Below are 14,972 nucleotides of genomic sequence, written 5' to 3' on the forward strand. Positions count from 1 at the left end.
TTAGAACAAATTAAACCAGAATTATCACTAGAAGCTAAAATGACGAAACTGAGGTTATCATACTTTGGACACATCATGAGAAGACTTGATTCGCTAGAGAAGACAATCATTCTGGGAAAAACAGCAGGGAGTAGAAAAAGAGGAAGGCCAAACAAGAGATGGGTTGATTCCGTAAAGGAAGCCACAGACCTGAACTACAAGATCTGAACAGGGTGGTTCGTGACAGGTGCTCTTGGAGGTCACGGATTCACAGGGTCGCCATAAGTTGAAATTGACTTGAAGGCACATAACACACGCAGAGATGGATAAAACTTCGAAATGGGCGAGACTTTCCAAGGGTGGGTATTTAGGTCTCTGCTTGGAAAATGTTGAGCCACCTTTAAGCTCTGGGCCTTTCTTCTTCAATCCTTCCACCTGCTTTGTCCAGCTTCAGGCCAGCAGCACTCCGGCTGCTCTGGACAGCAGGCATTTCTCCCCATGTGCTTTTGCTGGGAGTCCTGAAAGTGGAGAGCATTAGAAGCTCTTTGTGTATAGAAGGTCAGTCTGAGAGCCAACTGCACATTCCTGTCTCTTGTGGCAGCGGCTGCCCTTTATCTTCCTTCTCTCTGAGTTTTATTCCAAAACTATGCTGCTTTGCTCAGATATGATCAAAACGGGTGTGGCAAAGCAGCTGGAAAATGGCTGCCGGTGCTTTTCTTTTATTGTGCAACAAAAAAGATGAAAAGCTTTGGTGAGCAAAGGTGCCCCTTAGGGCATGATGTTGAGAAAGCAGATCAAGGCACAGTGACCTGGGGCCATCCGAAAATGCTATTCAAAGCATTTTTACCCTGCTCTTCTGCAAAAAAGACCCCTGGAGCAGCATACATAAGATCAGTCAAGGCAAGATAGTCTCTGTGGATTTAAGTTGTAATCGACTTGAAGGCACGTAACACACTCTCTCTCTCTCTCTCATATATATAAGAAAAAGGGAATGAACGTCAGTCAGCCACCAATTCTTAGAGTTTTGTAGTAGTCCTTATAAAGATTAGCTGGAACTGATTCAAGGAGAGGAGGAACTAAATGGAGCTGGTCTCTTAGCAGAGTCAATGGAGAGGCCCTTCTTCTCCTTTTGCCGCAGCCTGATGGAATATAATGAAGCTGAATTTGTAAAGTGATGCCCATTGGGGCAAAAAAAAAAATCTAATTTCATATATACGCAAATGGGGTCTTGAACTGGCAGTGACCCTGAGGTCATAGTGGATAGCTCAGTGAAGATGTCAACCCAGTGTGTGGCAGCTGTGAGGAAGGCAAATCCCATGCTAGGGATCATTAGGAAATGTATTGAAAGTAAAACTGCCTCTGTCATAATGTTGTATGCAGACCTACGGTGCAGCCACATTTGGAATACTCTGTACAGTTCCTGTTGCCTCACCTCAAAAAGAATATTGTAGAAGTGGAAAAGGTTTAGAAAAGGGCAACCAAGATGGTCAAGGGTTGGAACAACTTACCTTTGAGGAAAGGTTGCTGCATTTGGGGCTTAGAAAAAAGGCGAGTAATAGGGGATATCATAGAGGTGTATAAAATTGTGCATGGTGTGGAGAAAGTGGGTAGATAAGTCCCCCTCTCATAACGTTAGAACTCACTCAGGCCATCAATTGAAGATGAATATTGGAAGATTCAGGACAGATAAAATATAGCACTACTTTACAGAGAACATATTTAAACCACAGAATTCACTACTTCAAGATGTGGTGATAACCATCAACTTTTATGGCTTTCGGAGGGGAGTGGTTAGAGAAATAAATTCATGGAGGCTAGCACGATCAGTAACGTCTAGCCACAATGACTATATGCTGCCTCCAGGGTTTGGGCCATCACACTTCTGAAATATACTTGTTGGCTTGCAACGGGGGTGGGGGTGGTCTTCCTGGAAACATCTGGCTGACCAGCGTGGCCAACAGGATGCTGTGCAGGAGAGACGCTTGGTCTGATAGCTGCCAAGTGCTGCCTGGGGCTTGACACCTCCTCCTCCTCCCCTTGTGTATATTAACTTGGTTGCCTGGCTGTCCCTGTATAACATCTCTTCTGAGTTCATTCCAGAAATTCAGACTGTTTCTTCATGTAATAACTGAGCTATCCTTTCATTTTTAGGAGGCAGTGTTGTTAGTTTTTGAAATGGTGACCCTCCTGACTTTCAGCAATGTGCAGAAACTGAAGTGGGGGGGGAATTTTGATAGAGACTGTGAAATAGAGGGTGTGAGAAGAATCAGAGAAGAAAGAGGAGGAAGTGGGGTGATGGTGGTGGGTCAAAGGCCAAGATGGAACTGGCTGTGAAATGTTTCTCCAAATAGCTGTAGCTAGCACAGGGAAATTGTGGTAAAGTTGGTGCCAGTCAAGTTATTATGGTGGCCCAGGGGCAGGGCGGTGAATGAAAGCACCTCTAGGAAAGCTAATTATTCCCAGGAGCAAATGGTAAATCTCCCTTTGAAAGAGAAACACTCCCCTCTCCTGAGTAGCTACATTTTGCATCAGTTGTCCATTTCCTCATGTAAGTTTTGTCTTGCGATTCTAAGCACAGTTCTTGGAAGTTCCACTAAGATCAAATAAGTGGTCTTAATTCCAAATAAATGTCTTTAGTGTTGGGGTGGTAGGCACTTCATTTCTGTGCCAGTTTTTAAGTACTCTGTGAGGTTTGCAAAACTTGGAGTGAGCTGGTGGGGACCTGCCATTGCATAGCCATGTTAAAGTAATCGTTGAAAAAGTGCCTCCCCCCAAAAAAGCTATCATTAGAAGGGTTTCCCATGGCCAGAGAAGCTTGGAAAGGGATCTTTCCCAGCCCTAGAGCTCTTAAAGAAACCAACACCATCTCTGAAGCTCAGATTAAGAACCTTCCTTTCCCAAATAAGCCTCAAGATGTGGACTATCATACTTATCTTTATTGATTTGTTATACAAATATTTGTACACTGCAATTTCATAAAAAATATCAAAGTGGTTTACAACAGTTATAATACAACAAGAACCACACAAAAATTAAAACATGCTTTCCGATCCTGCCTTTATGCAAATAAATGTTTGTGGGAAAGTATGAATTTTGACCTGGAGCTGCAGGAACAGCCGAGAACTCTTCTTTCACGATGCATAGTGCAAGTTGAGCCCCTTCCATTGTGGCTGAGTGCCAGTATGCTCAACTGTCTCTTTGGAAACAAGGGATTTCCCACATCTGAGGCTACCTGTCCTACCCACTGTGTGTTACAGCCTGTCTGAGCGCAACATCTTCTCAGGTTTTATGTTTTTTTTGAGACATTTTCTCCCCTGGTGCTTTCAACACTAATGTGCACTTAGAACTTTCTCATCCCTCCTTTAGTTGCCGAAGGGCAGTTTCCCAGAAGAAGCGTCTGAAGTCGGACATGCTTAAACATGTGAGCCTTGACTGTTACCCTAGTCTTGGCTCTGCCTTCTGATTCAACTAAGTACTCTGGGCCTTTCATTAGGCAAAATGATGCAGATGGGTTGTATTCTGTGCAGAATAAGAAGCAGTATTTTTCCAGTAGTCTTTATCTTGTGGAGTTGAGGCAGTATGAGCAGAGGCTGTATCAGAGCATGTTGACGGATCTTCTCTCTCTCTCTCTCTCTCTCTCTCCCCCAGCATTTGTCATTTGCAAGATACCTACCCAATCTTTACTTTGTCAAAGATCCAGACTTGATCTGATGTAGTTCTTTCACTGCCCTTCCCAAATCCTGAGGCAATGTCTTAATATTCAGATGTCAAGAATAAGCAAAACCAGCTTTCAGCCACGGCTGAGTAGTAGAGTACATGATTTGCATGCAGAAGGTACGAGGGTCCCGCCTTGGAAGGGCAGGGAAGATTCCTGTCTGAAATCCTGGACAGCTGCTAAGGCTGCCAGTTACTGTTGACAGTGTTGAGGTTGATGGACTGAGGTTGATAGTCTGACTCAGCATAGGGCAAATCCTAAATGTAAATGTACTGTCTTCAAGTCGATCCCGATTTATGGCGACCCCATGACTAGGGTTTTCATGAGGCTGAGAGGCAATGACTGGCCCAAGGTCACCCAGTGAGCTTCATGGCTGGGTGGGGATTCGAACCCTGGTCTCCCAGGTCATAGTCCAACACCTTAACCACTACACCACACTGGCTCTCAAGTCTAACAAGACCTAACAAGTCATTAATTCTGGGGTATTTGCTGCCCCCCCCGGTCCTCAGTTTGTTCTTTTAAAATAATTTTAGAGATATAGGGAAAACCTGGAGCCACATTCATGGAATTTTTTATAACTTCTGAAGCCTGTGCATCTTGCTTCTTCAGTTCTGTGTTGTTGTTGGATCATGTCTCTGTTCCTGCATAGCTCCCTCAGAGCATAAATACTAATGTGCTCTAGGGCTTTGAAGGGGCATTAGGCAAAACCAAAGGAAACACTCAGTTTAAAACATCAGATATTCTAAACTCGGGTTATATTTATTGAGGAATTGACTTTCAAACACAGAACTGGGCATGAAAACAAAAGGAAGTTGAGCGAAGCTTTGACATAAAATACAAGGCCTGAGCATGGGATGTGGCTAGCATTGTACTAGGAATTGCATGTCTCTAGTCAGACCAAGGGCAGAAACCTTACAAGTGACGCTTCTTCCTAACTTCAGTCACAAGAGCTCCGGATAGTTGGCAGTTGAGGAGAGACAATCATTTGCCTTTCTTAACATCTTTTGCTTAACACTTCGCTGCTTTGCTAAGCTGTCCTGTTTAAAACCTTAGGCCATCATCAACATGGAAATGCTTCCCTTCACATTTTTGATGCTTCCCTCTTTGGAGATATGTTTTCCATGAGTTCAGAAGTCGTGGCAGTGCCTGTGATTAAAAAGAGCACCCCAGAACCCCAAGGGAAAGTGCTCCCATTAGAGGCCTGTTTCTGGTCTTCATGTGGAGGCAGGCATGGGTCACAATGGTGCCTGCCATCCATTATTATTCAATAAGAAAACATTTTTTAAAAAAATTACTTTATTTGTTAAATTTATATCCTACATTTCCTCCAAGAAAAAGTGACTCCAGTTACGCAGGGGATGGTGATGATTGCCGCCCTGGGCTCCTACTGGGAGGAAGGGTGGGATATCAGTCAGTCAATCAATCAATCAATATTAAGCTTTTTATATCCACCCTGCTTCCCAAAAGACCCTAGAGAGACAATCAACAAACAGTAAAAGCAATAAAATATCTTCACATCTCAGTAATTTCAAGGTTGCCAGATAAAATTGCTTTCAGCCATCTAATAACCAAAAGATTTTAATTAAGGCTTACTCATTAAGTGTTGCAGCCCTTTATTAGCACCTGCCAAAACAACAAATTATGCAGTGCTGCTTGAACATCTGCTGTCCTCTTCCCTCCTCACCACGTTTTCCTTTCTATTTCTTGTTTCTATTAGATTGTGAGATTGCAGGCAGGGACTGACTTACCTTTTTATATATTTACTGCACCTAGCAAATGTTATACAGCTTTTATAGTTCTTTTTAACAATATGACAAAGGCATGGTTTTACGGACCCTGTATGTTGTTTTCAGGAGTATCCCTGAATTTTGAGAAGAGAACATGCATTGGCTTCTCATGCCATGCTCCACAAAGAGCTGGTTATGTCACCATTGGAGCATTGCTAACGACATGCTTTTCCACCACTGGGATTACTCCAGAACATGTGCAGTGGGCCTTTGTGTATATATGTGCTGAAAACCTTTCTGTTCCGCCAGACTTAGGCAGGCAATTAAGAAGATGCTTTTTTCACAACAGTTGACCTTCGTTTTTATTGTATTTTAATTTTTTTTTAATTCTATGGTGGTTGTTTTTTTAATGTGTTGTAAACCACTTGATATTTTAATGAAATAGTGGTATGCAAATATTTTTATAAATAAATGTGTGCGTGTGCTTTGCACATTCACAGTCCGGTGCTTCAAATGTGCTGGGCTAACCAGTGTGGTGTAGTGGTTAAGGTGTTGGACTACGACCTGGGAGACCAGGGTTCAAATCCCCACATAGCCATGAAGCTCCCTGGGTGACCTTGGGCCGGTCACTGCCTCTCAGCCTCATGAAAACCCTATTCATAGGGTCGCCATAAGTCGGAATCGACTTGAAGGCAGTACATTTACATTAACTTTAGATTGAGAGTATCACTCCCAAAGGGGCCTTTCCCCAAAGGGGCCAGAAGGTTTGGCTTCTGGCTTGGCTTGCACTCTACCTCCTGGGAAAGCAGAGGAACCACCATCTCTCGCAGTCGAGTTCGGACTCTGTCTCCTTCCTGGAGAAGTGCTCCAGTTCCACTTGACAGTGGAAGCCGGTTTTCAGAGGGCTGTGGTGAAGGAGGGCGGACGACGGGAGATCACTTTTCCTTCCTGAGCTAAATATACTGAGCAACAGCTGGTTCCCCCCACCTACATCCCTAGGGGAGATCACGGCTGCTCTGAACTACATGCATTGGCCACTCCAGATGACATTGCCGTGTTCCCTGTGGAGGTCACAGGCTATATGCGGGGAGGGCATATCTTTGCTTTTGCCCCCTGGTTTGGCCACATGGAGTGGCTTTAATCAGCAGTGATCCTGGAGCATCCTGTGAACGTTTATTCCCCCCCTCCTTTTATTTTTATTTTTTTAATTATGGACTTGGCTCATTGAGAATGTCACAGGACTGCACAGATTCTCTTAATCCCTCTTTTCAGGCGGTGTAGCTGCAAAACTTGCCTCAGTCAGGGGCCTCTTTGCCTGCCTGCCTGCCAGCCAAAAAAAGGGGAGAGGCGTTCCAGGAAAAGGATGCCCTGGGCAGCATCTCTTGAGTGCTGCAGCTCGCAGCTCAAGCACTCTTCTGACTTCAGGGAGGTGTTCCTCCTGCCCTTTGCAATTAGCGGCTTTTGTTATTACTGCTACGATGATGTAGGCAGCACCATCCATTGGTTCCTGGCTCACCTGAGCAAGCAATGGTCCCTGAATAGGTGTTTTACACTACTGATCTTGCTTGGTACCTTCATCTCCACGGCCTGCTTGTTGGGCTGTGGTGGAGTGTCACACTAATGCTGAACTGCATTCTGGGTGCATATGAATTCCACTCTCTGCTGTGCCACATCTTCTGTATAGCACTGCTTGCCCTTTGGTCTTCGCTTCCTTTAATTATTTTTTTTTACAAAACCTTCCTCTTTGTAATCAAGGTGTGTGTACGTATCCCTACCCAGTTAGGTAACCACTTCATGCATTTAATGAAAAGAGTGATGGCCCATGAAAGCTTCTGTCACTATAGTTGAAATTAACTTTAAGGACGGTGTCCTCCCATACAAATATCTCCCTTCTTCTAAGATATTCCGCCCAGGTGCTCCGCCAGGTATCCTCACTGTTTTGAGGATTACCCGGGATGGGGCCTTCTCAGTAGTGCCCCTGAGCCTTTGGGACTCTCTTCCAGGACACGTTCATTTCATCCCTTTGCTGATCTTTTTAAAATACTGGGTAGGGGTTGTATTGCTCACGAAGGGCATTTCCTCATACCACCCCCAAAGTTGGAAGGGATTTGTTTTGCTGAGTACTTTGTTAACACTTGCCACTTCATCAGTTGCTCTGAGATGTTATGCATTAGTTGTTGCATTGTTATGTGTTTGGTTTTTAATGTTATTAGCCACCTTGTAAAGCTTTGGCTCAAATGGCAGGATATAAATATTCTACTGAACAAACTTTCTGAGGTTTTTTAAAGGTTTCTTTTAGGGAGTCAGTGTGATGGTTGGAGTGTCAGACTAGGACCTGGGAGACCAGGGTTCAAATCCCCACTCAGCTATGAAACTCACTGGATTACCTTGGGTTAATCACAGTCTCTCAGCCTAGCCTACCTCACAAGGTTGCTGTGAGGATAAAATGGAGATGGGGAGAATCATGTATGCCACCTTGAGCTCCTTGGAGGAAAGGTGGGATAGAAATGTAGTAGTAGTAGTAGTAGTAGTAGTAGTAGTAGTAGTAGTAGTCTTTAAGGAGCCACAAGATCCTTTGTTTGTAATGTACATTTCATGAGCAAAATGTTCTTCAGCTGTTTCCTGTCACCCTAAAAAATGAAGCTGAGAGATGGTGACTTGCTGAAGGGATGCTCTGAGTCAAGAGTTAAACTGGGATTTTAACCCTAATCCACACTGACTGCCCATGTAAGCTTCCTTCTTGCACCATGATCACCAATAACTTGGCAGGAAGTCCCATTGACTTCAACAGAAGGTTCTTTCAAAGCGTCTGTTTAGTACGGCGTGTGAGGCTAGTCCTTGTTACTTGTTGTTGCTGGTGTTCTCATGAATGCCCATAAATATAGCTCTTCTATTATGCAAAGCACTGTAGCCTCACCCTGGTTTTCAGCTGTAAATATATGGCAGCCTACAAATTTTTCAGCACACTTCATGCTTTTAGTACTGTTGTTAACAAATTTTGGCACTCCCTGCCTGCTGACATTAGGCACCACTTTTGCTGTATTCATTTCGGCCCCTGCTTAAAACACTTCTGTTTCGGCAAGCCTATTCAGACGTGTGTTTCAGTCTCTTTTTAGTTCATTGCTGATTTTAATTGTCTCTTAATGTTTTAATTACTTGTTTTTAACTGTTTTATTGATAATTTTAATATAGTAAACAGCTTAGAGGTTTGGTTACAATCAAGTGGTATATAAATTTTGTAAAAAACCCCATAATAAATAAATAAATGGTAGTGCCTCAGTAAACCAGTTACTTCCTTATCAGTAATATATTCAGAAATGAATAAATAAGTTTTATAAGCTTTCAGGCTAAGCTCCTTTAATTAATTAATTATGGTCTTGTTTGGGCCAGGGTAGATACTTTGTGCAATTAGTGACTGCTAACAATTCTAAATCAATGGTTGCAAAATGTATGTAATTATTTGATGATAGTGTGGTTTTCATTCAGAATAGCATGATATGAAGAAGAATTTTTCGTAATACTTTTGGAATGGGATTTGTCCAAAATATACAATCTGTGTAAACTGAGGAGATTGTTTCTTTGAGTTTTAGATATAACTGGTATCTGAGTCTGCAGTTGGAGGAAAATGTATGTCTGTAACTCATGACAATCCTGAAGATGCAGGCAGTAGAGCCTCGCAGGAGATATCTTTCACTTTTGCTGAAAACCCACCTGAATGCAAAGTTTCTGGGCGTTTGGTTAGTTCAGGAAATCAAGGATGTGACTAGAAGTGGTTTAAACAAGGATGTGACTAGCTAGGAAGACATTTTTGGATCTTTGAACAGAGAAATGCAAATGCAGCTTCTGCCTTCTCTTTGCCGCCCGTTAAACGGCCTGCCTTAATTTAACCTTGAGAAGGCTTAGGTATGGTTTTTATGGCTTGCTGGGGGTGGCTTGCTGGGAGACACTTGAGAGCCTGCTCTTGCGACTGCTTGCCTTTCGGATGCCAGGCCGCCTTCCTTCTCCTTCCATCTTCACAGCTGTCAGTTTCAGAGTAGGCTTGTAATTGGCAAGTGTTAAGAACTTTGGAGGAAAAAGAGATGCAACCATTCAGTCTGTTCTAGTGGCGGCTTAGGGAGGTGATGCTGCAGTTTATTATTAGCCACCCAGCAACAAAGATGAATTTGCAGTTTGCCCACAATGAATGGATTTCCGCTTCTGGCATTCCTATCTTTGCTTTTCTTCAGAGGGGTGTCAGTTTGAGTCTCTTGCCTTTCCTGCCTGCTGACCAGATCTGTGGTGTGTCTGCTTGTGCCTCCATGTGGATAGTATGGAGCAATTTTTCATTCCAGATGGGAATACTGGAAAATGCTGCCTCCTTTTTCTAGCTTCTCTGCAAAGCTCTGAAGCAGTTTGATTGGTGATTGGGTGGGGGCAGGACGACATGATTTTATTGAGCTAAGTTGCACTTCTGCCAATGGCCTGATTATTAAGGTCCTGCAAATGGGGACAGCCCAGCCCATCACTCAGGTTAACAGCTATGCCTCAGTAAAGGTCTGCATAGCAACAGCGAGTGTAGCACCTTGTTACAAGGCAGCAGAGCCACTAAAACATGGTCCGTCTCTGCTGTGAGGGGCAGCATCAGTAAAAGTGAAAGCAAAACGAAGCAGTCTGTTGCACACTGCATGACCCTTGTGTTTTCAAAAATTCCCCTGAAGTAAAGGCTTTTTGGAGGAGTTAGCAGTCTAGCATAAGGGCCAAGCGGTCTTGTGGATTGATAAGACAGCAAGCAGAAAGGAGAAACAAACGGATGATTCTTTACAAGGTGGGAAGTAAACTGTGAGGTCCCCCCCTTCCTTTGGGACTGGCAGTTTAATAACAGTGTACCAAGTCATGATTTTTTGGTGTTAATTATCTCAGCAGCCCTGTGAGGTGGGTGAGTTCCTTGCCTAATAACTGGAAGACGTTTTGAATCTGGGTCTCCCCTGCCCAAACCCAACAGACTTTTCACCTCTGACTTGCAGTAATGGTTCAAATGAGAACATCCATTGTGCATGACTTTGTGCAACTGGTTGACTTGGCACTGCATTTTTTCCAGTTCCTGAGAGAGGACTTGAATTACCATGACCCAACAGTCAAGCATAGCACCTTCCATGGGGAGGATAAGCACATTAGCGTTGAAGACCTTTGGAAGGCGTGGAAGGCATCTGAAGGTAAGCCCAGCATGGTGGCCCTATGGCTTGTGCGTTCCTCACAGGAAAATGGGGGCTGGTTCTCTTTTCTTCTTCTGCCACCTGCTGCAGAGATGTCAAGATTTGGGGAGGGCTGGGTTGCTGTGGTCCTGATGATATGGTTGGAATCATAATGGAGCACTAGAGAGGTTCATCCAACAGAGTGGCCAATGCAGAGATTACTAGAAGCCAACATGGACTTGCCAGGAACAAATTCTGCCAGACTTTTTGTGAAGCTGCATTGGCTTCTTCTGTTGTCTTCCACCTTTTTTCCTTGTTAGAATTGTTTGCCACTGTGCCTTTAGAATTTCCTCTTTTAGAAACTCCCACACATGTGGGACTCCTTTTCTCATTAGGGTTGCTTGCCACGCAACCTTACTTACCATTGTTCTGAGTTTATTAAAGTTGGCTTTCCTTAAGTCCAGGGTACGCATAGGGCTACTCTCAGCTTTTGCTTCCTTTAAAATCAAGAACTCAAATGTAACTCACTTTACCCCAGAGTTCCCGTAACTGCCACTTCATCCACCAAGTCATCTCTGTTGGTTAGAATCAAGTCCAGGATAGCCGATCCTCTAGTTGCTTCCTCCACTTTCTGTAGGAGGAAGTTATCTCCAACAAAGTCAAGAATTTCTTGGAGGGGCCGTGTTTGGCAGAGTTTGTCTCCCAACAGATATTGGGGTAATTGAAGTCCCCCATTACTACTACATCATGCCTCCTCGAAACATTGGCAATTTCCTTTTCAAAAGTTACATTCTCGTCTTCTCCTTGATTGGGTGGTCGGTAGTCGACTCCAACCACCATGTTCCTTTTATTCCTTGCCCTGTTAATTTTAATCCAGATACTCTCAGTGGAGCTACCAAGCTCATCCTCATGTATTTCTGTGTAGCGATATATATTTTAAACATATACGTGACTCTGACTCCCTTTCTATTCCTTCTGTGCTTTTTGAACAAGTTATGTCCTTCAGTCTCTGTATTCCAGTCATGGGAGTCATCCCACCAAGTTTCAGTTACACCAATCAAATCATGTTTACCCTCCTGAATGAAGAGTTCAGGTTCATCCCATTTTGTTTCCCATTTTCTGGGCATTAGTATACAGACATCAAAGACCATGCGATTTACGGCCTGGCTTCCTTCCTACATTTTTTTGAAGACTATTACTGGCCCTATTAGAGCCGTTCCCTCAGTTCTTCTTACTGTCCACAAGCCTTTGTTAGTCTTTTCTGCCAAGTTTATGTCTCCCTCTCCCTTAGGATTCACTTTAAAGCTCTCTTGATGAAGTTCTCCATGCTACGGCCAAACACATTCTTCCCAGTCCTTGTGAGGTGCAACCCATCACCAGCAGTCCATCTTCCAGGAAGCGTAGCCCGTGGTCCCAGAATCCAAATCTCACGCGTTGGCACCACCTTCATAGCCAGTCATTCACCCAGAGTATTTTTCTTTCCCTTTGTACTCCTCTGCTAAGTACCGGAAGAACGGACGAGAAAACTATCTGGGCCCCAAAGTCCTTGAGTTTCCCTCCCAGAGCTTCAAAGTCTGATGTGATTTCTTTGTAGCTCCGCTTGGCAGTATCATTCGTTCACACATGGATGAGAAAAAGGGATACCTGTCAGTAGGCTTTATGAGTGATGGCAACCCTTCCGTCACATCACTAATACGTTCTCCAGGGAGACAGCAGGGATCTTGGGTTTCAGTCCCACACAGGGAGTTTCCCACTACTACTACTACTACTACTACTACTGCTACTATTCTCTTCTTATTGTGGGGCATGATTTCATTGCCTCTCTTTGACTGAGCTTCAGCCTCTCACTCACTGTTGCGTGGGGTCTCCTGTAATTCTTCCCCTGCAGGCTGTCTTCCAGTCTCATTCTCAAACGCCTGAAAGTGGTTTATTGCCTGCCCTTCACCCAGAGATCCCAGGCCAGGTTAAAACAACCTTAAAATACAGTGTTAAAAACAATTAAAACATCCAGAATCCCCAAATAGGGTGGCTCCTAAAAATATATACCTCAGGTGTCAAAGGCCAGGGTAAAGAGGTGTGTCTTCAGCATTTACCTAAAGCTGTACAGTGAGGTGGCCAGAAGCACCTCGATGGGGAGGGAGTGACACAACTTAGGAACTGCCACAGAGAATGCCCTGTACCAGGCCATCCCCCCCCAAGCTTCCAACTCCCTCTGCTGATCTCAACACCCAAGAGAGTCTGTAGTGAAGGAGGCAGTCTTTCAGACATGTGCTTCACATCCACACAATTTAGGAGTCTCATGAATTAGGCTCTTTAGACATTGGCACCCCCTTTAGGATGCACACCTTAACATGGTGAGGGGGTTTGAGTGTGTTGAAGAAGCTGAGAGCAATGCCGTCACGAGTCTAGACCAAGAGGCTAGACTCCTAGCAGTGGCACCCAAGGTGGAATGGTCAAAGCTGAGACACCAGACTAAGAGGCATCCAGACTCAGAGGAAGGCAATGGTAAACCACCTCTGAATACCTCTTACCATGAAAACCCTTTGAACAGAATACAACAGAAAATTTATGTAACTTTAAAGTTGACAATGAGGACATTGAACTTGTCAAGGATTATCAATACTTTGGCGCAGTCATTAACCAAAATGGAGAGAAGAGTCAAGAAATCAGAAGAAGGCTAGGACTGGGGAGGGCAGCTATGAGAGAACTAGAAAAGATCCTCAAATGCAAAGATGTATCACTGAACACCAAAGTCAGGATCATTCAGACCATGGTATTCCCAATCTCTATGTATGGATGTGAAAGCTGGACAGTGAAAAAAGCTGATAAGAGAAAAATCAACGCATTTGAAATGTGGTACTGGAGAAGAGCTTTGCGGATACCATGGACTGCAAAAAAGACAAATAACTGGGTGTTAGAACAAATTAAACCAGAACTATCACTAGAAGCTAAAATGATGAACCTGAGGTTATCATACTTTGGACCCATAATGAGAAGACATGATTCACTAGAAAAGACAATAATGCTGGGAAAAACAGAAGGGAGTAGAAAAAGAGGAAGGCCAAACAAGAGATGGATTGATTCCATAAAGGAATGGCTAGCAGTGTGCCCACACAGGGGCACCAGGACTTGACCCAGGAGCCCTTCTGCCCTGAGGCTGGGCTTAGCATTATGAGCTCCCTGGGACTGGGTATGCTTAGCCTTCAGGGGCAGAAGGGAACAGGCATGTGCCCCATCAGGGCCTGAGCATGGCATGCAGTGTGGCCCTGGCATAAATACAAGGAGCCTGGCCACCTGCTGGTGCCTGGTGAAAAGAGCAGTATCCTTCTGACCTGCCAAAGTTCAGGCTTCAGCTGCCAGGTCTAGTAGCTGACCTCTGAGACCCTGGGCTGGGGGATTCGCATTGCAGATGCTCTACTGTCTGTCCTCCAGTGAGTGTGTCAAGCCCCAGCATTCCTGCCTACCTTGGAGCTGGGGAGGAGGAGGTGTATCATCCCCATAACTGTGACGTGCTTTGGAGGCACTGCCAAGTGCAAAGTGGCCAGCGCAGCCCCTGGACCTCCTCTTGAGCGTGGAGCTTTTGTGTGTCTGTATGTGTGCGTGCGTGTGTGTGTGACAGAGAGAGAGCATTTGTGCTGCACTTCAGAGGGACTTTGAGAACTCCTGAAGCCCAGTACAGCTGTGGGGAGAGTCTCCACCAACTCCAACGTCAAGAGGATTGCTGGGGCTTGTCGATTTTTGCACTGCCTGAAGGGCCTTGGGGGAGAGTGCAGGCTCAGGTACACACACAATGGGGTGTGGGGGGAGAGACACTCCAGGATTTCCTCCACCCAGCAGTGTGAGACTGGTGAGCTTTACAGCTAGATAGGTCAGTTCCTGCTCCCCTAGCCTGCACCTCTGCAGGCTAGTGTTTTTGTGCGATTGCCTTGTAGTGCTGGCTGCACAAAGTTGTCTTCTAGTCCCAAACTAGAGCATTACAGCCTGTGAGGGTGAAGAGGTTTGGGGAGTTCAGGATGGGACCGGGCACCCATTCCTGGTTGAACGTTCACCCTTCCTGTTCCAGAACACTCTTAAGCTTAAGCTCCACTCTCTTCTCCATTTGAGTCCTTATGGAGGGATCCAATAGGTTTGAAGGAAAGCAGTTTTCATCCCCCCCCCCAAATCAATCCACTTCTCTGAAGATTTACTTTCAAAGAAATTTGAGCCCTTAAGCATTCTGATCTTGGGGGGAGTTAAGGGATCCTGTGCCCCCCATCTGCCCATCTCTGACTCGGTTCTCTTCCTCGGGATGCTATTAGAGCAAGCCAGTCCCACCCCCCACCCACATTTTTTGAACTGACACTCAGCTGCCCCTGTTTTGCTGCCCACAGGGACAGTTCA

At 44.8% G+C, this 14,972-nt stretch overlaps 1 protein-coding gene across 12 annotated transcripts in view; it reads left to right on the forward strand.

The window, feature by feature from the left end:
• The window catches only part of STIM1 (stromal interaction molecule 1), a 160,243-nt gene that overhangs the window by 88,520 nt on the left and 56,751 nt on the right, over positions 1-14,972 (forward strand). For all 12 annotated transcript variants that reach the window (XM_061629239.1, XM_061629237.1, XM_061629236.1 and 9 more), the window contains one exon: positions 10,499-10,613. In XM_061629239.1, the coding sequence (XP_061485223.1) occupies positions 10,499-10,613 (115 nt within the window). The remainder of the gene's footprint in view (positions 1-10,498; positions 10,614-14,972) is intronic.

The sequence above is a fragment of the Rhineura floridana genome, chromosome 5 (assembly GCF_030035675.1).
Source record: "Rhineura floridana isolate rRhiFlo1 chromosome 5, rRhiFlo1.hap2, whole genome shotgun sequence".
Lineage (NCBI taxonomy): Eukaryota > Metazoa > Chordata > Lepidosauria > Squamata > Rhineuridae > Rhineura > Rhineura floridana.